Genomic DNA, 24,531 nt, shown 5'->3' with positions numbered 1-24,531 from the left:
GAAAGGATCTTAAAGATCACTTATTTCTAATCACACCCCCCCCCCCCCCCCCAGGGCAGGAACACCTTCCACTAGATCAGGTTCTCAGGTCCTCATCTGACCTTGCCTTGAACACTTCCAGGGCTGAGGCATCCACAACTTCCTGGACAACCTGCTCCAGTGCCCCACTACCCTTACAGTAAAGAATTGCTTCCTAACATGTCATGTCTCTCCTCATTCCGTTTGAACAACACCCCCTTGTCCTACCGCTATCTGCCTGTGTGAAGTCACTCTCCCTCTATTTTATAAGCCACCTTTAAATACCAAAAGGCTGCAGTGAGGTCTGGCCCAGAGCATTCTCTTCTGAACAACCTCAGTTCTCTCAGCCTGTTCTCATAGGAGAGATGCTCCAGACCTCTGATCACCTTTGTGGCCTCCTCTGTTAGTTTATATGCAACATGCTAGTTGCCTATAATCCTAACTATCATTTTTCTTCACAGAAATTACTGGCAGACAGGCTGGGTGTACCACCAGTACTGACCCTGAAGTTAAGCCAGCTTGCAGAACTATTGTGTATCATATGTGAGCCATCAAAGAGCTAATGCTTGACTCAGTTTTAGTAGTTCTGTCTTAAAATATTTGGAAAAAACCTAATTTTCATTTTATGAAAAGCTTCAAAATACCCACATTACCAAACTCTGTGGTGCTGTTTTCCTTTCTGCACTTACTAATATGCCATAAGCCACAGAGAACTTCTTTCCAAAATACTTCTGTATATAAAGGGCCTAGTAACTACTTGCTTACCTATTTAAGACTGTTTATTCCTGGCTAAAATGAACAAGTGCCTTACACATAATTCTTGTCACAAAAGAATCTTGAATTAAATCAGTTCATAAAAAGAGCAGCTTGAAATCTAGCTTTAAAAACATAGGACTTTTTTGCATTAGATCTATATTTAATGCTTGTGACATTATGATCCTGCTTTCTGAGTTTAAGTGACTCACTTATGTTTTCACATATTCAACAAATACATAAAATAAATAAAAATGGCTAAGTACACAAGGATAACTGCAAAAGTGCCTGCATGTGAAGTAGTCTCAAAACATCCAAGGCAATCAGACAAAACCATACTGATCTCAAAATAAACTTACTAATTTATCATTTATTGTACTCATTCATAACAAGAGCCACAAAATTAATACAAATACTGTTCAGCTTCATCATGCTGCCAAGTTCTAGTCTTAAATCCAAGCTAAATGAGAAACATGACTGGAGCTGAAAGAAGAGCAGTGTTGTCAAACTTAAGTCATACAAAGTGTGAAGCGTCACTACTTTTCGGGACATGATGCAAAGAGCTAACTAGAAATTGGGCTAATGGGAAATACCTATCCCATATAAATATAAAACAATGCCTTTCATGGGGCACCACTTAAAAAACATATATTTTCTACATCAAGAACTCACTAAGAAACTCAACATCTCTACAAAGAAGGCCAAAGAACTCAAAGTTGGATTACTGCAATTCCTCATTTCTCACCTTGGATATCAAACCAATAAGATTCCAGATGGCACAAAAATGGGACTGCCTGACTCCTGCAAGGTTTAGGCTGGTATTACAAAATCAAAGAATCAATTAGGTTGGAAAAGACCTCCACAATCATCGAGTCCAACCTAAGCATTCTCGTGTGCTGTGTCCACTGGCTTCTGGTTTCTTCTGCCAGCCAGCAGTCTTGGCCCTGATCTTCAAAGAAATTAATGGGCTAAGCCACTGTTACAGTGAAGACTGCATTTTGATTTATGAACAGCTAAGAAAAGCAGTGCTCTGGACAAGGCAGTCCAAAACAGAAGGCATGAAATCTGCATGCAGTGCATCCTTAATTAGTGGTGGCAAATCACAAAGCAAACTTCTTCTCCAGGAGGCAGAATAAAACCTATCTCTTGTCACATTAGAAAGGGCTGCAAAGTTTTGTAATTGGATAAAAATTCCTCACCAACAAAACAACCAACCTTCATCCTAACAGCTTACTCAAGAGCAGTGGCCCACAGGTACGTTATTCCCTACGCACCAAGAAGTTTATTTTCCCTGGACTTCAGTATGAGGTTGATGAATGGCTATGGTAAAACTTTTAATGATGTTGAGTGCAGTTTTTTGTTTGTCTAAAAGAGTGAGTTCACACTGCAATCCTTCCCTCCAGATGGAGGAAGACAATGATGACAGGACAAGAAGAGACTAATACAATGTAATGACGCAGACTTCATTTTTAAAACAAAATACACTGGAACTGTGAAGAGAGCAGTGTGAAATCCTAGAATGCATTGATCAGTAAAAAGCCTTGCTCCTACAACTGTGGATGGAATATTGCTTGTTTGGGTATGATAACATTAGCAGAGAAAAGAAAAAAAAAAGAAAAAGAGTAATTTTTGACTGCATGGAAAGGACAAGTGGATCAATTTGCCATTCACCATTTGTCCTTTGTCATTCACCCAACTTCAGCTGGGACAATACAGAGCTGCTTTACCAGCCACCATGACTGCTCCTCCTTGCACACTTATCCATGAGACTATGTAATTGCACAGCCCCGGGAGCTAAAAGGTTCAGCAAGGTCTTGCATGTCTCTTTATACTCTGAATACTGTGTTTTACTGAAAACAGGACATTCTAATACAAATTTAGAAGAATTGCTGCAGGCGACCGGGCAAAAAGCTGAAAAAATTTTGTATCCTCAAACAATAATGTATTACAAGTGAACAACTTGCAACTACTAAGTTCAGTATTTTTCTTGTAAGAACTTTCAAATTCTACTGTCTCTCTAACAACATGACAATTTGCTATCAAGACTTCACACTTAACATTTAACTTGGCTCTTGGAATCTCTATCAGAATTTCACCTCTCAGCCTGACTATCCCAGTAGATCAGATTCTTCCTAGGCTAATAGGTTCACTTCAGCTAAATCAGTTGAGGAATAAAAGGAATAATGCTGTTTGCAGTGTCTCTTAAGCCACAAAGTCTGCAAGTCTTGTCCTTGCTCACAACAACATCCTGGGCTGCCTGCCCATTGCAACTTCATCAAGTAGAATAAAACAATAGCAAGGTCTGTATGCCTGGGCATGTTCTTCCACAATCTCTGTCACATCCCAGGAAAAGAAATGTCATAGTTCAGCCCAGGCCTCTGGCTTTGCTCTCAGTCCCACTGCACTGCATGTGCTGCAGCAGCTGTCACCCTGGGTGAGCAGCGCAGTCACTGGCCTTCCACTATGTCTGCAAAAACAGGTTAACCTCACCTCCAGAGTCCTGACCACAACAAGTATCAGCATGAAATACAGATTCAGCTCATCACTGCTCATTTTCCGCCCCAGGAAAAAATAAAGTACCCCTAACAACAAAGAAGGAAAAATGAAGCTTAGAAGTTTTCAATAATACATTTTCCACAATAATATCAGCCTGAAACAAAACATTTTGTTGGTTTTGTTTCAAAACATACTTCAATACCCACTAGTACAACCAAATGTGTATGAAGAGTCTTGAAAATAACAAGAAATAATAATAACAAATCCATGCTAGTATGAATTTCTGTTTCACAGCTGCTCAGTGCTTACAAATACATGTCCTACAGTTGCCAGGGTATCAGTGATGGGAATGTCATAGTTCAGCCCAGGCCTCTGGCTTTGCTCTCAGTCCCACTGCACTGTATGTGCTGCAGCAGCAGCACACACAAAAGGGTAAACTCCCCCAGGATGATTAGAGAGAAAATAAGTAAGATGGCAGAAATGACAAAATAAACCAACAGCCAAAATTCTTATCTCAAATAACATGACACTCTTGTCTCTACACACAGCAATAGGCTTCAGCAATCAAAAAAATTTAAAAAAAAAGGAAATGGCTTCAAATTGAAAGGGGTAGGTTTAGATGGGACAGTAGGAAGAAATTATTTACTGTGGAGGTGGCAGGGCACTATAATAGGTTACTCAGAGAAGCGGGAATTTCCTATGCCCTGAAGTGTTCAAGGCCAGGCTTTGATGGGCCTTTGAGCCACCTCATCTAGTGAAAGGTGTCCCTGCCCATGGCAGGGGGGTTGGAACTAGATGATCTTTAAGGTCCCTTCCAATCAAAACCATTCTGTGATTCTGCGACTGAAACTAGCAGAGCTATCAGGCTTTCAGACATGCAGTACGTTCTGGCTAGCCCAAATACCACCCAGATGCCTCAAAACCACCAAAAGACAATTCTGACCGTTGGAAAAACCAAGCACATGGAAGTCTTCAGTTAGCCTTGAGCCATTCAAAAGAAATCTCTTTCTATCAATAGGACCTCACTAATTTAGCACAACATACATATCTTGTATATTTGGTGTTGTTTTTTTGTTAAACAGACAGCTGAAATGCATTAGATTTCATTTATATCAAATAGTATAGCAAAGATATGATGGTCAAGAGCAAACAATTCTTCACTACATCTTCTTTTGGAATAGGAACACAAAATTTTCACATGTTCAGGGCTGATGTGACTATTGCTGAAGCCCAGCAGGAGGACTGCTATATACATATATACATGGGTACAATTCAAAGCCAACAGTGTTGCTGGTCAACAGAGAAGCAAATATAAAAAATCCTGCCTTTAACAGATTAGACTGCAGCTAAGAAGCACGATTCTTCTTTCAGAAAAAGCTCACAGAAGAATGAGAAAAGCTGAAAAAAGCAAAATAACCCATCAGCAGCAGTACTGCAACTGTGCAGTGCTCCTTGCTCCTGCACTTACCATCCTAAATCCTTTAGGCACCAACATCATCACGACAGTGACAGATCCCTTAGAATGGGGAGTAATTGCTCAGTTCTATTCACTGTGCTTCAAAGCAAAGTAACACACACTGGAGGAATGTTACCATAAATGTTATCATCACAGCCATAAGCAACTTGTCTGCAGTTGCTCCCTAACCCTCACAACCCCAATTATGCAAATAAAAGGACCATAATCTGTGCAACACTTATCTGTCCTTGAACAGAAACTACAGCACTGACTTTTGAGAGGTGCCAAACCTCCAGATAGAGGCCTTTTTCTTCAGTCATCCTAAATTATGCTGCTCTCAGTTTTCACTACTGGAATCTACTCAATGCTGCATCTCAAAATTTCAAGATGAGCTGCAAAAGCAAATTTTGCTGGTACTTCAATGTATTTTCAACATATTAACATTATTACTATGATTATTATGTAAAGAGTTGTATTGTAGGAATATTATATCATTATATATTCATTCACAAAATATCATATAGTGGGAGTAATATACTACCTTTAAAGATGTATTACTTTAAAGTAATGTACTACCTTTACTGTAGAATAAACAAAAGATTTTTTGGCCAGAATCAGGCTACATTAAAATGACATTTACTGTTTTGATTTGACTTTTATCTTACAGAGTCAAAATTTTTCAGCCATTAAAACTTAAAAGATACTTACAGCTTTGTTTTTCAGCCCTAACTGGAAAGACTATTGACTAACAATTAAAGCAAGGATAACAAGGAAGAAAAAAAAGGCAACCCATGTACCAAAAACTTAAAAAATCAAGTAAACCAGCAGTAGAATAAGCACATGATAAACATGAATCTGTCCTTCCCTACTTTTGAAAAAAGAAAAGGAAAAAAAAAGCCTCTAATAATGTTCTTTTTCATACTACTTGAAAGGGAGACTGGGAAAGTTAAGAGCATGTACTGTTGATTGATCACAGAGGGCACATAAGATTTTCTTGCTTACATGTAATCCTTGTTTTAAATCAAACATCACAAGAACAGTTTTTCCATGTGAACTCCTTTCACAAGTAGTAAACTCAACCAGGGCCCTCACCCTCATTTCTTCATAAAAGGGAAACTCATTTGAGCAGTGAAAATTCTATGGGACCCATGGGGTGTCCATGCAAATATCAGCTCCCACCTGGGAGAGCTGCATGCTCACACATTCACTCTCTCCAAGTGCATACTCAGGAAGATGTCCTGACCCGTAGACTGCATTAAAAGTACATCAGAGACACATGATGCTCTGTCTGGGATACAAAAGACCTACTGGATACCTTCTGTATCATCTATTAGCAGACATATTGTTGAAGAGAAAAAAAAAATTATGTTTTTCCACTCGTAAGAGGAAGATTCAACACAGAAAAATCTTTCTAAGGAGTAATTTAAGAGAGTACTCACCGCTATCCGCAGTATGGAAGCTTTCACAGAGGTCCATTTGTCCTGTCTGCGATCTATGACAAGAATAAATCCAATTCCAGCATCTCGTAAACTGAGTTTGGAGGAGGAAAGAAGAAAACAGGAAAGTTTAGTTAAAAATACAAATGTAACTCCTGGTTCCCTCATACAGAAAAGCAGTCAAAAAATAGTGAAAAAAAAAAGTAGCTTGACCTTTTTGCGCAGAATTTTCTTCATATAAACATCTTAAATAAAGACACACTATACACCATTGCAAAGATGCAGCAGTCCCACAGCGTATTGCAGAGTTTCAAAATGCATTCAAATAATGAATTCCTCTTTTTCACCAAAGATAGTATTTACATTTATTGCACAGGGATTATTTCAGAAGGAAATGAGACTGATTGATTCTCCACTGTTTGGTGCTGATATAATCCCTTCCTCATGATGTTGTCAGTATAGTTTCAGGATCAAAATAAAGTTGTTTTCCTTTTGCATCTGCTTTTTAACCTTCTGTTTGAATTGTCTTCCTCCTCACTGATACTTAAAACTCCTGAAAACCACAGATCCTTCTGATCATTCCATGATACTGCTCCACGCATCTGAAATCCTCATATGCCTCCAGGCTGTAAACTTCTTCCTAGGTGCATTTGCACGGTCACTGAAACAAAAAAACCTTAGGGCATTTAAGCTCTTCAAACCACAGATGAGAACAACGAGCTCAGAGGCACTCCTCTGGAATGGAAACATCTGTGAGAGAGATTCTGCTCCAATCCTGCCGTACAGGTGACCTTTCTCTTTTGCTTGTGCTCAGCTGCATGTGCTACCGAGCCCTGACCAAGGGATGTGCTCCTGTTTTGTAATTCCCCATCTAAGCCAATTGTGCAATGCCAGCAGCAGCCCTTGCCAGCCAATCACAATCAAAATGGAAACAGCAGGCAAATGCAAGGCAGACAGGCTCAGATTAATTGTTTTCTCATACATTTGCTCCTTTTTCAGTATATGTGTCGTATTTTTACATCTGATGATTTATTGCAAGGCCTGCTGTGGCGCTGTGTGAGCTTTGTTATGGTAATATCTGTGCATCAATTTGTTATGGTAATATCTGAAAAGAAAAATAAAAATCAACACTACAGAATGTCAGGATTCTTTATTCAAGATTGCTGAATCATGGAAACACCAGCTTTTCTTGATAAGATTATGTCAGTAGCGTAATGATAAGAGGATGTTTAGGAGGGTGAAGAACACAGGCACCCAGATGTGTCATCTTAAGCTACTCTTCAAAATTATAGATTTAAACAGGACTCACAGTTTATTCCCTCTCTTTTACAAAATGCAGCATCTCTCAAATTTACAGACATACTCTTCAGTGGGAAACATGAATAATCATTAGAAATGCAAAGGAGCCCTTGCTTTCTTTCAGAACAAGCTAAGCAATCCTTTTAGCACAGCAGAATGTTAGAAGTGATCCTCACTGCCCACATTCAGTGCAGTTACTTAACTCTTGCCTCTGGGTTAGGACAACACTGATAAACAACATCTGAGCACTTGCCTTGTAAGCCTGACAACCCTTGCAGACAAACAGGGCTTTATATTAGCAATATGCTTCCCACTACAGTAAATTTCCATTATTTACTAAAGTTTCCTCTCTTATTTTTCTTTATTTAAAGGGCAAGAGGAGGAGACAGATTCAGACTGATTTTAGCCTCTTCCTGTTCCTCATTTAAATGTCTTGCAATTTTAACCTTTAGTGACTGAGCAAAATAAAATTCTAATAGCAACCACGTGCCACAATAATCAGATGGCAAAACAAACTCTTTGGGTACACAGCCTTAATGTGGATCAATGGAGTGAATAAAGTGCTACAGCTGTCCCCACAGGAGTCAGTGTGGATTTTGGAGTGTATTAAGACTAATGAAGAGTCTATTTTCCCTACTCAGTAGAAGTTCCCAGGAGCCCTGAAATCCCTTCATACTTCCTCAGAGGAAGCATAATCTCAGAGTACCCAAATGCAACATCTGTATAATATTTCAAGAAAATACTGATATTTCAGTGCAATGTGAATAAAATTAAACTCTCTGAAAGAGCATCAAAAGGATTTCTCTCTAGGAGCACATGAAAATGCAGGCTCAGCTGGGATCCCAGAAATTATCTACATGGTAGCTTCACACAGTTAATCACCTGCCTCAACACCTGACAATAAGCAGAGCTCAATATGATTATCCTAGAAAAATAAAAAGACAAGGCTTACTTAAGTAGAAGAATTAACAAAGAAAAGCACATCTCTAAGATAGCCCAAAAGACGTCTTCAGCCAACCTTCTTTTTCCACTGGATCAAATAGAAGGATCAAATATGTTGTATGCTTGCATGAATCAGCAAGCTCAGACATAAAAAGCCAGGATTCCCCACTGCTACCCAGAAGAGACCCAGTAGCAAAGTCTTGAGCATCTGACTTCAACCTGTTAATACTCCATTAATATAGACCGGTGGGAAAAAAAAAAAAATTACATACCCTGTTCCAAATCAATGAGGGTGGGAAAAGTATTTGTTATCTTGACAACAGTGCCTTGTTGCAAAGGCCTGGCTCTGGAGTCTGGGATCCAGCTCCAGCAAGTCACAGGCAGGAAGCAACAAACCAAACTAAGACATTGTGTACAACAAAGCTGAGAACATTACAAAGAGAACAATGTCATGCATTCAAGAAAAGTAAATATTGAAAACAGGTCTGTTTGCCAATGTACCCTTGCTCTACTGACCTCTCCTTGCCTCCAGACACGCACCTGCACATGGGGATGCAGGACACCTTGCAATACCCTCCTCCTTTCTAGGGCATAGGGAATGGTGCTTTGGAAACAAGCACCTACTCAATTTTCCTTTGGCTCTTGATTAACTGTGAGTGCCAGCTGTCCCTCTTCCCCTCAGCCATATTTATTACATTTTATCCTGATAATGATTTTCCCCTACCCATCCATGTGCTTGAGAGGAATGCATTTTTTTTGTGCTCAGTGTCTCAGCAGAAGCACGCTCTGATGGGCACAGCTCATCAAGATTTTTTCCCTGCTTTGGTCCACCTGCACGGTGCTCATCAGCTTAGCTCACATCTTCTCATGCCTCTGCATCACTCTCCAATAAACTTGTCTCCACCACTGACATTTGTCTATCCCATTCATCACTCCTTATCCCAAGAGCAATAAAAAAGTATTTTTCTTTCTTTTTAAGTCTTTTTTCTTTCTAGACTGTCAGTATGAATGACATCAGTTCTCACCCCTTCCTGAACACCACAGTCCCTTCATCCTCCAACTGTACGCTATGTCCCACTCCATCTCCTAGTATCTTCCCTTGGGTGGACACTTCCCTCAGCTGTGCTCCTGCCTGTGGAGTCCAGCAGCTTGTCTGCACTGCCTCCTGCTCAAGAGGTGGCCCCCACACCCCATGCCACAGCCTTCCTGCTCTCAGCCCTGGTGGCAGACCTGGCTCTAGAGCAGCTCATCCTGTAACCATAGAAAAGCTCCTGCTCAGCTCCAGGATGAAGCAGGACACTTTTGGCTTGAGTAGTTACTTAGCATCCGTGGCCTGGGTTTAGGAGATTTTTCTCAAGGTACTTTCTTGACACAAAAGCCATCATTCTTCTGAGTGTCAAGTCTGAGTCCTTGAACAAAGGAGGTAGACACTTGAGCTTCTCAAACAATTGTCTCAATGTTTGAAGAGCATGGTAGATTTGTTCCCTGGCATCTTAGGAGCCACACAGCTATTTTGGCTGAACTTTACACCATAAAATCAGGTGGCACCTCAAAAATGGAAAGAAAATTTGGCATAGTTGTAAATTACTAGAAAGCAACCCTTACAGTGAGAAATATTAGAAAACCTTAGCAGAAGCACCTGTCTATTCAGGCTTCTTAACATTTCCCATATGACCTTTTTTGTCTTTAATGTAATAACTTGTATCCGGTGTACTTTCTGAAACATAATTTATATAAACTTCTAATTCAAATTTAGTATTTCCTTCCTTTGTTTCTCTCCTAATACATGTACAAAAAAAAACCCAGACCAAACCAAAAAACCCAAAACATCATGGGATAAGCACCGTTCTTCTGTTTATCCACCAGAACAAAGAACAGAACATTTTTAGAAAGGCAGGGAACCATCCCTGCTTCTGCAGGAAATGTGTCCAGCAAACTCACAAAGGCCAGGTTAGAAAGGTAGAAAGTGGACGCAGGGCCACAGAGGACAGGAGAAGATGCAGCAAAGGGTGGACTTTCTGCTCACGCCCCTCCCCCTGTCTTGGAGAGCCAGTGTACAGCCATTATGAGGAGATGACAGTGAAGTTGAAATACCTGCCCAACAAGCAGCCAGTTTCCCATGCAGAGCAGGAACTGAATTTTCCACTTAGTGACTCCTCAGTTTAGATTATGGGGACATCTCCTCTTTGTCTTGTTTGCAAGAATTATTAGCTCATGCACTTGGGGGAAAGGGTGGGAAAGCTTATAGTACACAGGACTGTGGAAAGAAACTTCCCTCTGGGGTATGTGGAAGAAATTACATAAACATCCTCTGAAAGATCCTTGCATTTCTCCAAGGTATGGGTGGTGACAACTGCTACACCAATAATTTCCTATTTCTTCTACACTGCTGTATGAAAGCAGTTAGTATACATTGGTCTCTGCTACAAATGAAACAAAGCAAATCTTTGAGTTCATCCTAGAGACCTGAAAGTGTCAAACCTCTGCACATTTGAAATTCTGTACAGCATTTTGGGTTACACAAGTCCACTTATTTAAAACTGAAATTCAGTCTTACAGCTTTATTATTAAACAGTTGGCCTATGTGACAGTCAGGACTGTTCCCTACCTCAGCATACAAGTGCACTTGAAATTCTTGCTCTCAAGGGCTGAACAGCTATTCCCATAGTAGGGCTTCAACAACATTTCACAAAGAATTACTGCACTGAACAGAGCAATGTCCGCAGCCATCTGTATCATGAGCAGAACCCTGGTACCAGCCTATCCTAAAGCTTCCTCACCCTCAGCACAGCGACACACACACACTGCTTCAAAAGATGTGAGGTCTGGGGTACCTCACAAATCCTGATCTTTTTTTGCATACAACTGTAAACCTATGTAAGAAGGACTTGGAATTTCCTCACCCACTCATCATTGGTCACTTAGCTTAGGAACAGCCCACTGGAAATCAGACACTTAATGAGCAACGTTGCTGCTTCCCAAGAGAAACTTTGCATTCTACATTTGCAGAGACAAGACACTTCAAACTGACTGAACCTGAGCCACCTCAAAGACTACTTCTCCATCGCTCCTGTTGCTGCTAGGAATGATTTCTTGGGGGGTGAAGGGGAGACAAGAATTCTTTCTTAATCATCAGTGTTTCACACACTAACAAAATGAAACCACGAATGCCCAGCAATTAATGGAAGCAGAGAAGAGCCACCTCCTTAATGGCCTTTACAAGCTCTAGGAGACAGTCAAATAATATAGTGAAGAATGTGATATCAATGGCATTAACAAATAAAGATAAAAATCTCCAGTACAGCAACTAGGAAAGGAAAAAAAAACAGCTAAGCCCTGTGGTGACATTTCACTGCACCAGTTTTATGCTGGTTTGCCAGCAAGGAAAAGGGCAGTAACAATTCACCTGGCATAGCCTTGCTGCACATCTCTTCTCCTCCTGCCCCTTGTGTAGGGTAACCCACACTGCTTCAATTTGATCATTAGCTACATCCTAGAGGATGCAGGGTTTCCTAGAGCAGAAGAATTTAACAGGTTATGCACTTGACCCAAAAAAAAAATAATTAAAAAATCAGCTGTAACATTATACAAAATGTAGCATCCAGCCACTAAACCATAATTAGGTCTAGAACTGTTTCATTTTCTTACAATTCTTGATTGCTCATTATTGTAAAGCTTGCTTTGTTTCAGAACTGGCCAATTTATCCACTTCATTCCAAAAGAAATCCACCTGCTGGGTATTTTAAAAAAGGCACAAAAAAATAATATTTGGCATGTATCCCTAATTTTAAAATGCTTAAAAGCTGCTTAATAATTTTAAAATGTCTTGTACTCATTTGGTCTTTAAATATTTTCATCTTATGACAGCTTCTTTCTCACAATCCAAAGTAAAACCAAACTTAGGGACTTTACATTTTAAACCAACATCTCTAAGGAAAAGAAAGTAGACTTGGGATTTCTCAAGTAAGTGATGAAAATATGTTGATATACATCATATTCCTCAAAGCTCCAGTTTGAAAGCCTCAGATATTGTCTCGAGGCTTTTATAGCCCAAAGTACCCAGCCTCACTGCAGAAGGTTCCTGATCAAAACAATTTAGGGATAGCAGGAACTGAAAAAGGATCTATAAACCAGCCATATGAGCTCTTACATTGAATTTCCTCATTTCAAGTGCAAAGCAAGCCTGTAGGTTTTAACACTGCATCTAAGCTGAATGCTCCTTTGTAAGGCTGCTGCTATTCCAGATCATACTTAATGAGTTTTCTAAAAAGCTGCATTTAAATCAGTGTTTAAAGCATGTAACTGAAGAATAGCCTAGCAAATAAAAGAAGTTATAATCCTTTAGAATGTGTTACAAATGTAGCATTTTATAAAGTTACAAAATGTTACAAATTGTATTCTGAACTTGCAATTTATCATTTTTGATACTAATGACATTATATCAAATGTAATCACAAAGTAATTTCACTCCTAAAACAAGTTAGAAGTGTTCTGAACAGTAAAACCTTCTCATTAACTACACTTGCTCTAAATTAGCAAACTTTAGAATTCTATTTTCTATTTTTTTCAACAGAAAAGTTGAGGCTTGCATTGTAATTGAGATATCAGTGGCAAAGAAATCATCTGCCAAGAAAATAAATGGAATGAAAACGTATTTCCAAAAGACGGCTGCATATCCAACTGCATGTTGCTGTCATGGCATTCAGTCCCTTAGACAGAAAATAGCAGTGTGGTGCAAAATAGCAATGTGGTGCCAAGTTCTGCCACAGATGTAGATGTATGACTGAGGTCAAATATACTGAACAAATCTGAAGACAGAATTGTCCCTAACAAAAGCAGCATTTATGAACACCCAGATGAAGCTCTTTGGCTACCTAGCAGACCTCCTGAGCCCCTAAAGCAAACTGGCAGGACATTTTGGCTCCCACTCAAACAGTGACAAAACTGACATCTTGTGGTGATACTCATTTGTGACATCTCAGTTCAGGTTCCTACAAGAATCACTTTCAGCTGAGGTGTGTAACTAGTCCATAAGTAATCAGTTCTTATTCCAGCAATATTTATGAGAAAAACCAGAAATTACAGGTGCACTCTATTTATGGTACATGGCACTGCATATGGGGCAAAAATAGGAATGCAGTGATTAACAACTTCCTACATGAATTCTGTAATTTCAGACAGAATTAACATAGTTTTGCCTTCAGTTTTTGTAACCTCTATCTTTTCTGCTGAAAACACTGAAGAAGTCAGCTAGTGCAGCAATGCTAGAAGGATATGTCCATCTCTTCTGTCTCATTGAAAAATCATCCAAAGCAGACCCAAGAAAGCTCACCTCAAACTCCCTGAGGTGCTGAATTCAAAGCTGGTGCCCAGTGGCATGGAAGTCTCTGCACTGCACCTGTCTCTCCATAGCCTCATCTCTGGAGTCAGAGAAAAAGCTTGCCAGATCCTCCTTACTGTGTTTAATCTGTGAGCAACCTGTACTGTGCTTCAACACAAAAGAAGGCTCTTGATGAAGAAAAATATGTTCTATTTGATTACTGAGCCCTGTCATAGTCAGCTCAATGAACTGTAACTGTGGAAGGCAAAACCCATGCAGCTCAAACTAAGGCTGGCCACTGTTCATGAAGCAATACAGGAAAGAGAAGGAATTCCAGCAGATGAAAATTTAGAATAAGACAGCCAGAAGTGCTGTTATACAAGTGCAGCCTCTAGTGGTCTGTCCAAAATCACTGAATGCCAAGTAAAAATTATCTTTTAATCTCTTGCCACTAACAGCTACATTTCACACCAACATGATGCTGTGACATTCCATAGCAGCAGCACAACCTGCAAACAAGAAGGCACCATTTCTTATTGACGCTTATACCTCAAATTTGATTTTGAAAATAAAAACTTTTTCCCCTCCTTCCATCCCCCAAAACAATATCCATACTATTCTACAATCTAATTAATTCTGTACTGAAATTCTGTGAATAGATATGTTTTTAAATGCACATTGAAAAACCCAAAGCATTTACACTGTCTCTTTATTCTGTTTTTTGCTAGTTACTGCTTTCCCTTCACAGAAACAGATGAACCTGCACAGGAAATTAAGAAACTCTGAGCTTCTGTGTTGGAGTTGAACCTGTTAAAGCTTCATAATTAGACAAGGTTCAGATAAGAAATTTGATGCATTTCCCTGGCTCAGCTATGCACCTTTTTTTTTTTTTTCTGATTTCTCTGCATTCCAGCTAACTCTCCCTAAATCTTATCCAGGGTACCACTGATGAAAACCTTCTCTCTTTCCTTTCCTATTATGCTTACTTTTGGTCTCAGCTGTTATTAGTTCATGTCCCAGGCATGTCTAAAAACACACTGTATTGCAATTTTCTCAAGACTGGGGAACCATCAGATAACCAAAACTGCATTTTAGGATTTTCAGCAAGCGGGCAAAGAAGAATTTAGATGAGTGTTGGGTTGTGAGGTAGCATAAATAAAAACCATCATAGGCAAGTGATTAAAATTTGTTCATGAAGCAGAAGAGATGAGCAGAATCATACAGCCAGGCAGAGTGACACCATGACAATACATGCCTTTTGTCACTTTATAAGCATAGGCAAGAATAATTACACATGATGTTATGTCAGTGACAGGAGATCTTAAAAGCCAGATAAACAGGAGAAAAAATAATGAGAGCAACTTCAAAGAGCTTTGTCTAAGGGGCTATTAACAATTCAAAACTTCACAATGATTGTAGGTCAGACAGCCACGAGTGATTATGTGCAGCCCTATGCCTGTTCTGAAGATCTGAAGATTCCTTGGTCACCACAGGACTGTGACAGCAGCTCACGGCACTGCCAGCAGACCAAGAACCCTCAAGGAAGATGGGCCACTACCACAGACATCCTGGCAACAAGGCAAATGCTAACTCACTGACCAACAGGAGAGCTGCTCTCCAGCCTTGGTCCCAAAAGCAACCAGAAGTCTGCCCAGAACCAGGGCTCTTGAAATTGTGAGATACAAATCCCAACATATTTACATGAGGGAATTCTGCCTCAAGCACTGCTCGTGTTCCTTGGCCAAATGGCCAGCACTGGTACACACCTTATTTATTTTAAAATATTTATGCCCATTTATATAACATCCAAGTCATACTTCTTTTATCTCCCTGCTCAGATTCAGAGATATGGGCATGAGTATCTTCCTCAATTGGTCCCTATATCTGCTCTTTATCTCCTGCGCTCCTTTTGGTCCTCAAATCAGCCTCTCTTCCACTTTCAGCAATTTTCCTCCTTAACCATGACTGATTGGAAGACAGTAATGCTGGCTATCTTCTATCATATATGCTGACCTTCTTTCTGCTCCAAAAAGCTTTTGCTGTTGGGGGGGAAGCTGAGGGAATGTAGCCACGGTTAAAAATAACAACTCAAGTGTCCAGGCATCATCATCTGCCTGGGCCTGGACATCTGCTTGTACCACGTGCATTCACTGTCTTCCATGGTACCCATCAGCCTTTTTTATGATTCACAGAATGACTTGGGTTGAAAGGGACCTTAAAGATCGTGTAGTTCTGCCTGCCAAGAACTTCACAAGCTTTATCCCACCAAGGAACTAAAATCAGAGTGACCTTAATGCATTTCTGCAGGTAAAGGAAAAATTATTTTAACAAGTTGTTGCTTAACAAATCCCCTTTTAGTGTGTGAAATTAAGTAAAATAAGAGTTTTTAAGGAAGAGCTATAATTTTCTAAATGGAAAACACAGTGTGATTTCTTCAGGTCATGCACAGCTGCTTTTAGAAGGACTGTTTGAAGAAAGACAACAACTTTGAGGACTCATTTAGACTTAACTACAGATGGCTGAAGTAGGTCACGTTATCCTGGAGGGACAATTAAGGATAAATAGGTCAATAAAGGCAAAAGGGCTCTATGTCGGTTTAAGCTTAAGTAAATTGAGCAACAGAAAGCCTGTGTGGCCCTCATTTTAGAACTATTAAGTCCAACTCCATAAAAGATTTTTACACCTATTCAGAACTGCAATATTAGAATTATACATATTTCCATGACACTGCAACAACCACTAATGCTACTGCACAAAGCATTGGAACAAGCTTACAGGGAATGCTGCACAATTTATCTTAGAACTGTGCCATTACACTTAAATAGGGTGTTAAATTCTCTGAATTTAATACTGGACTAATCAAAACCCCTGTGTGACAGTCCAGAATTTTAGTAATTAACTTTCACAATTTTACAGTGCTTAATTTCCTTTGTCTTATTAGCAGACTAAATTTACCACCGGATGGTGCGTGTCATACATGCTACCCAAATCCTCTAAACCCTAAAGGTGTAAATGGGATTTAAAGACTGCAAAGGCTTTACCTGTACAGGGCTGGGCTTTAAAACCAGTTTAAGACACTTATAAGGTAGACATTGAAACAAGTGTAAATATTGTTAAACCCAGTAAAAATTCAGACTATAAGTAACAATTTGGGCTTTGACCTTAATCTTGTGAGGGTATGAATCCGACCAAAAGCTTTGGACTACCACTTACGTTTAAGACACAACACTCTTACTTCAAACCTAAGACCATACCCTGTCTGCTTACAGCAACATATGGTATTTACAACTGTTTGGCAGCTGTGCTCTGAGAAAGGAAGGGTACACACAGCGTGACAGATTTTGCTGGAAGTCCTCTGATATTCTCACTGACAAATTTGAGGGGCTGCCAAGGTAACAGCAGGGTACAGGTTCCATATCTTCAGCCTGGATTGTAATCCAACAAAGAGGAGAGCAGGGAAATTAAGCACAGCTGACAGAAATAAACTCTGAAGCTGCAAAGCTGTTGCTCAGCGCGTCAGTATGAACTGTCAGAGCAGCCGGTTTTTGGCACTTCTTTCCCATTATGGGATGATGTTCATCCCTGGCACTCCATAAAACAAAATTGCTTAACTGTTAGCTAGTGGTGGACTGCCCATTCAGTTTGCAGATAAATGAGCAAACACAGGCAGTTACCCTCTGACACTGGCTCTTCACAAGGTCTGCTGGACACTGACAGACTTACAGGCTCAAAACACAGCATTACCCCAATGCTGCTGCCTCTGCTTCAAAGCACAGTGTGAGCCCTGAGCTCCCCTGTGTCCCTGACACCGAGCTTTGCTAGCTCCAGCAACACCCATGCCATGCAGCTGCCTGTCCTTCTGGTCCCTGCCTAACCCCACCTCATCACACTTTGCTGTGCCCACACAGATCTGAGCCCACTGAAAGGCTTAGCACACACATTTCTCTTTCTGTTTCCAGGGTAATCCCAAACAATGGGAAGCTGGTAAACAAGCAAACCCTTAGCAATACCTAACTACTGAGCTTTGGAACTGTTGGACATTAATGCTTTGGAGGTCATCTCGTTCTGTTCCATTACTTGGACAGGATGGCTCCCTAGTTTCCTACACCACAGAGTACCAAAAACAACAGGATTTTTTAGAAGGCTACATGGTGTTCAAGCATTTGTAAACCTTCAGGAATCTCAACAAAGGGAACACTCTCCCAGCCAGGAAACTGAGGGACACCTTTCAAAACAGGAAACTGCTGAACATGCCAAGTTAACCTGAGTTATGCTCAAGATCATGCAGTAGGACAGGATAGCATTACAATGAGAAACTGTACAAGGCTCTGTCAGAATACAAGGAAAAAAGGCCCATGTAGCATACTTAATCAGCAGTATGGGACTGAAAACAGGCCATCAGAAAAACCATTCTGAATTTTCTAATCTACACAACTTTTCTCCTGAAAGGGATTTAAGACTCAGCTTTACACTTTTAAAATATTAGTGTTCCAGTCTCTTGTGACCACAAGAATTTTAGCTTGCTTTCTTTGTTCAAACATGAGTTTATATGAGCAGGAAAGAAAAGCATTAAAACTATACTCTTTTGTTCTCATAAACAGCATATTGTTTTCTAATTGCAGTAGAAACTGCTAATTAACCAAAAGCAAAACCATATGTTGAAGAATGTTAAGTTTTTTTTAACCACTGCAATTATCTATTAATTTCTTTTGGAGAAAATTCTTATGCCACTACCCATGTTTGGTAAATTCATATTCCAACAATGTGTACACACTTAAGCTAATAAAATGCATTTCAAGAAACAGCTGTGCTGAGGAGAAATTAAATATTAATAACACCTGCCTTCAAGGTGCACTGCAAATCTTAGAAGTCAATTTACCAGGATCAATAGAAAAATGAAAAGAAATAAACTTGCAAAACAGAGAACATTGTTGTCACTGAATGCCCTGAAATGCAACATTCTTCCTTCAGCCTCAGTAGATGTGGGACGTAAAAGGAACATTGCACAGCTGCTTATCCCACTATGCAGTAAGAATGATTGTGTTTGGAGGTAATTGGGTGTCGTAGACATCTCTTTGTGAAAAATCCTTTCTTTAGGGTTTTTTCTTCTTAGAAGCTGTGGCTTCAGAGATAGATGTAAACAATAGGTTATCTGCTGCCGTGGAATGCAACAGGTCTGTCTGGATTGGCCCAGCTTGGATGTTTGTGGTTGATAACCAATCCGGGATGGAACTCTCTCAGACAGAGTCTGAGAGAGCTGCCTTGTTACCATTCTTTGCTTTTCTTTTCTTAGCTTAGCAGCTTCTAGAAATCTCTCCTTTTCTTTTTCTTTTAGTATAATTATAGTATATGTATATATCATAGAATAATAAATCAAGCCTTCTAATCATGGAGTCAACATTCTCGTCTCTTCCCTCAATCAAGAACCCTTGTGACCACCGTCACAATTGGGCTTTTACTCAGCTAAGAGAGAAGACAACCTTCATCTGCAGGGCCTTTTTCTCCTACTGAGCTCAGCAGTCATCCCCAAAGGACTCACAGAGTGAAGTAATAGGAGACATTCTTTGCAGAAAGAGAATCAGACCAACTACATGGACATTATAAAATCTCAAAATAGCCCAAAAGGATGCAAGACATGGCTGACCTCTACTGAAATACAGTCGAATTTAAAGTTGTCACCTCTTACAGACACTTTATGTAGAAATATTACTGTATTCTACAACTCCATTGATAAGAACTATTAATTCATGTGGATCAATATGTACATGTTAACTATTTGTACCAATTTCAGTTAAACTACTCTTCCTAGAAAGTACTGCCTTATGTACTGCCAAGGATTCTCCTACCTGAGTTGCCTATGCACCTTTCTAAGACAAATTTCACCTTTATAATAAAACTTTATCTTATATTTCAATAATAATAATAAAAGTTATTTGCTAAAAGGAAAAGCCTGCTTCAGAAGCATTACACAGATACCTTACAACATATCTTTCAATATCAAAACAGAAGTTATAAAAGCATTAGCTGCAATCTTCTGCTCTCTATTGTAGTCATCCTTAATCCATTGTTTTGCCTGACAAAGCAACGATCTTTCAGCACACATGGTACATGACTGTTGTCACACATTATGTCAACAACCTGTACTGAATGTTTTGAGATTACTAGAAACCTTGTTAGACATCATATTTTATCCAGCCATCTACAGAACACGAATTTACCTTGCAACATTAACAACACCCGCCTGAAGAATATGGTTCAGCTTTCTGCTTAATGTTATACAGTTGCAGCAAGGTTAACTGAGTATCTTTAAACTGAGATGAGGTATTCCCTTTCCACTGTGTCCTTTCTTAACATCCTCATATATCAGGCATTTACACATCTAAGCACATGCTAACAGCTCTACTATTTACACTATTCCATTCCATGATCATCTAAACTGATAGCATGCAACTTTTAATAGTTCTATTCCTAAATGCAACCCCACGAGATATTTTTTCATGATTGAAGTTTACTGTGAAAAAGTTGAGAGAAAGTTCACACAGAAAAAACTTGCAAAACCCAGTGTTTAGATAATACAGAACAAGGACACAGTAAGCGGTGACAAGTTCATGTTTATCTATAAAATTAGAAGGAAAAAAAGGTAGGTTGAGAGGTTTCAGTTTTTCCTCTTTCAACAAACTCCTAAGCTAGCCTTCTTTCACTTGGGAAGAGATCTTGAAAACCTGAAGTCACTGCTAAGATTTATATCAGTAAATATACTATTGGGTGAACTCCACTGCAGAGGACAGAAAGATCTTCTTTTGAGGCTCTTAGTAGCTCCTTACTGTCATCCCTATGAAATATCGTTTCCCTTAACATGTCACTCCAGGCAGTTGGACAATGCTTGAGTTTCTGCTGCCAACCTCTTGCTGTGATCTTGCACAGGGCCAAGTAGAACAAGTAGTTTTCTGAGGAATTGGGGTGGCTCCAGATGTGTCTGTGCTCTGCAGCCTGTGCTCTTGGAAAAGTCCATTTGCCCTTAGTCTGTCAGACCAGCCAAAAGACAGTTACCCCACTGATAAACTAAATGACAATAACCTGGGAGAGCAGTCCATGCTTCAGAGCTGTGGGCTGCATTTCCATCCTTTCTGTAAATCTGTACTCCTTACACCTCTTTAACCAACTGACAAACTAAAAGCTAAATGCCTCCACTTCCTTTAAAAGCCACTTCCAAAGCACCTAAAACAGTATCTCAACACTAAGATAGCAGGAAAAATCCTACCTTACACCACCTTTAAGAGCACTAGAAATATCCCAATTCAAGAAGAACCGCAGCCCTGCCCCTCTTAGGGTTATACATGTATCAATATATGTAACGTATCAATAGCAAAATATCTTTCACAAGGGGATGTATGCTGGCATCTGGCTAGTGTCATTTCTGTAGCTTTTTATTCCCATAAACCTGCACAAGGCCTCACAAACAAACAAATTTTACACTATAAGCTTCTGACACTGGTAGTGAAGATATCAGTCAGGAATATCATAAGTCCTTCGAGATTTTATTGATTCTCAGGCACAAAAAGGAGGCACATTTATCAGTATCTTAACAGCATTATTTTTATAAGATTTGAAATGGAACTGTTACCACTTTAAGCCTAGAGAACTGCTATATTCTCAATAGTGAATACCTTACTCTTAACATCTAGACAGCTGGGCTATCTCCTTTGTCTATGAAGAACAATCCTCTCTTTCTAAATACTTACAAATTAAAGAAACAAGAAAATCCTAGAAGAACAGCCAGACTTAAAGAGTGACCACTTCTGGCTCAATACTCCCAGAGTAATTGTTGTCAGGTAGGAGCAACTGACAGACAAACCTTCAGAAAATCTCCTATCAAAGTGGTGTGCTGGGATGCACTCAGTGCTCCCCCACCGTACCAGATGCTGTTTGTTCTGATCAGAATTTCCCACATGAACCCCACTCTGTGCAGAAGTTCAGTGGGCCACCATGAAGTGCACCACCAAGGACTTCCAAAAGGAGAAGCAGATGTGAATTCAGAATATAATTATTTGCAGAAACTGTAACCAAGATACGATCAAGGGATGCTTAGCACCATGCAGTTTAACCACCAGCAGGATAAACAAAGGACACACAAAAGCTGGCTGTGAGCTTCAGAGTTTCATCCCCTGACAAACTAGGGATTAAGAAGTACAACCAGGAGGGGCTGGTTACATCAAGTACAACTTGATGAGGGCGTGCTCCATCTTCCATACTCCAGATCCTTGCCAAGGATATCAGACAGCATGGATACATACAGTTCCCTAAGGAAATCTGTCTCCAGATAAAACATCAGCCAATAAACACCTCTCTTTGAGCCAAATAATCCAAGCACTTTCTTACCCACTCAGGAGCCCACCTGCCAAAATGTAACAACTCAAGGTGAATAGGAGAGTGCTGGGGGAGACTGAGCTGGAAGTCTTGCTTAGGGAGAGACAAAAAACATGAACAGCTTTGCTTCATTGATGCATCCAGTATTGTCTTGACAGAAATAGGCTGGTCAAGCACTAAGAGGACTCACTCCATAATTTTCTCACAGATCAAAGTGAGGTTATTTCTAATCTCCAAACCTTTTAAGGATTATACAAAGCAACCTTATTATGACACTGGTCAGCATCTTCACCACTCTCAAAGCAGCTCATCTTATCCCAAACTCTAGATTTGGGTCAAGATTTCTCAAGAGATGCTTGATTTTGTCCTTAGCCATTGCTTGTCATTCTCCTCCTTGAACTCTCTTTCTGTACCACAGAGGCCTGAGAGACACTGTCAGAGAAGACTGCATGGAAGAATTCAAGTGTTTCAGCCTCATCTTTATTGACTGCTGCTAATTTGCCCGGTCCATTCAGCACAGGTCCACATTTTCCTTGTTTATTCCTGTACTGCTAAAGCACCGGAAGTTTTTTGAGTGGTCCGTGATGTCCCTTTCTTCTTGTCCCTCAGCTCCAGGTGTGCTTTGACTTTTCTGACGCCATCCTGACATATGTGGACAATGTATCTACATTCTTCCTTTGTAGCCTGTCCCTGCTTTCACCTCCTGTACGCTGCCTTTGTATCTCAGCTCAGGCACAAGTTCACTTTCAGACAGTGGGGTCAGCCTCCTGTTACGCCCATTCATGTTCCAGGATGTGCCTTTCTTGTACTTGGAGAATGCTGTCCTTCAAAACTTGGCAGCCTTCCACAGCAGATCTACTCTTCAGAGATGCCTTCCTTTGTATCCCACCTACCAGTTCCCTGAATAAGCCCAAAATTTCCTCTCTTGAAGACTAGGGTGTTTACTTTATTCTGCTACTTGCCTTACTCACCTCCATCAGAATTTTCAGCCCACTATTTCATGCATTAAAAATTATCAACAAAAATCACTGTATTTATTGGAGAACTCATTGGTAGCACTATTTGCCCTCTAATAGAGCCAGAATTAATCCTTGGGCCTGCTTTGCACCATCAGGCAAAGCTCTGGAAGTCTGCAGACATGATGCACTCAGCTCAGCCAGGGAGCAGCTCAAGTGGTGAGGACAAACCTCTGTATGCAGATACAGTGTTCCCTCCCTGAGTAATAATCTTGAGCAACACCCAGGAATTAGCATGCTCTGCCAAAATTACACATGTGCTCAATTAAAACTCTGAATATTGCATTCTAAATACAGTGACATAGGAGGACAATGTCCATCATGGGACCTATATCCATACATATCAGGAAGTAATTTTCTGATGAAATATAAATAGTAGCACGTAATTTATCTAACAACTACCTTAGACAGATGTCACTAATCAACACTTACTGACACTGCACCATGAGCCTAATTTTCCTTTTCTTTAATTGAATACCATGCTTGATTTTTACACCACATGTAAGGGATCAAATGTGGAAAGTCCCTTAGCAGATGAAAACTTATTTTCTTCTAGACAGGTGCTCACCTTGGAATGCTTGTCAGGTAGGTCAGAACATTCTGAAATTCTTTTTCAGGAATCTCACTGAAAGCTGGATAGTCTGGAAAGGTGATAACAGGGCAGCCATCTCCACCTCTTCCACCTGCAAAAGAAGCAGCAAATGTGTTTACATGAAAGTCTCTTTACTTAGACTGAAATTTCCCAGTAATAAAACAACTGCATTTTCTCTCTCTCTCTCTTTTTTTTTTTCAGGGCTCATGTGTGGACAGTTTATTTTGAACAGTCTGTCCCTTCTTCAGTGCTTAGGAAGTTTTATAGACAGGAATTGTTACAACCCATTCACGAAATGAGATTTTTCCTGGACAAATGTGAGCAGTTCTGACACCAGATGGCAGTGCATCTTCTGATAAACATCAACTGCATCTAAGTAGAAGCAATTCAGAGAAAGAAAGCCACCAACTTAGAAACAAAAAAGTTAATTCAGAACTAAGTAGGTGAAGCTCCATTTTGAACTGAACCCTCTCACCAGCTGGAACTCATTCATGCAACACCCCCTACCCTGCTCAGTTGGCTGCTTTGTTTTTAGGCTGGTGAAACAGAAGGGGCAGAACATTAAAAGAAATGGCTGTAGGTGTTTCAAATGAGATTTCCCATTCCCAGATGTTGTACAGAAGGTGAAGCAGAGCTGAACACCTACACTGCAGCAGAGCTGCTGAGGAGCTGGATACCATTACATGTGACTCTCCTGGCATTTGCACCACTGGATACAGTTCACAGACACAACGCTTCTTCATGCACTTCACACGCATTCTTACATGCAAAATGTAATAATTTCTTTTTAAAGGCATTATTAGTGTTTCATGTCTTTAGCAAGTATATATTCATAA

The 24,531-nt window shown here is 40.0% G+C and overlaps 1 protein-coding gene across 7 annotated transcripts in view; it reads right to left on the bottom strand.

Annotated features, from left to right (window-relative positions):
• Nucleotides 1-24,531, bottom strand: part of MCF2L (MCF.2 cell line derived transforming sequence like) — a 145,711-nt gene that overhangs the window by 33,197 nt on the left and 87,983 nt on the right. For all 7 annotated transcript variants that reach the window (XM_005419967.2, XM_031056171.1, XM_031056172.1 and 4 more), the window contains exons 3-4: nt 23,672-23,786; nt 6,163-6,253 (exon numbers count right to left, since the gene is read on the bottom strand). In XM_005419967.2, coding sequence (XP_005420024.1) covers nt 6,163-6,253; nt 23,672-23,786 — 206 coding nt within the window. The remainder of the gene's footprint in view (nt 1-6,162; nt 6,254-23,671; nt 23,787-24,531) is intronic.

Source organism: Geospiza fortis, unplaced genomic scaffold (assembly GCF_000277835.1).
Source record: "Geospiza fortis unplaced genomic scaffold, GeoFor_1.0 scaffold192, whole genome shotgun sequence".
Taxonomy (NCBI): domain Eukaryota; kingdom Metazoa; phylum Chordata; class Aves; order Passeriformes; family Thraupidae; genus Geospiza; species Geospiza fortis.
Note: the sequence above shows the minus strand (reverse complement) of the source record. Positions and strands in the feature narration are given on the sequence as shown.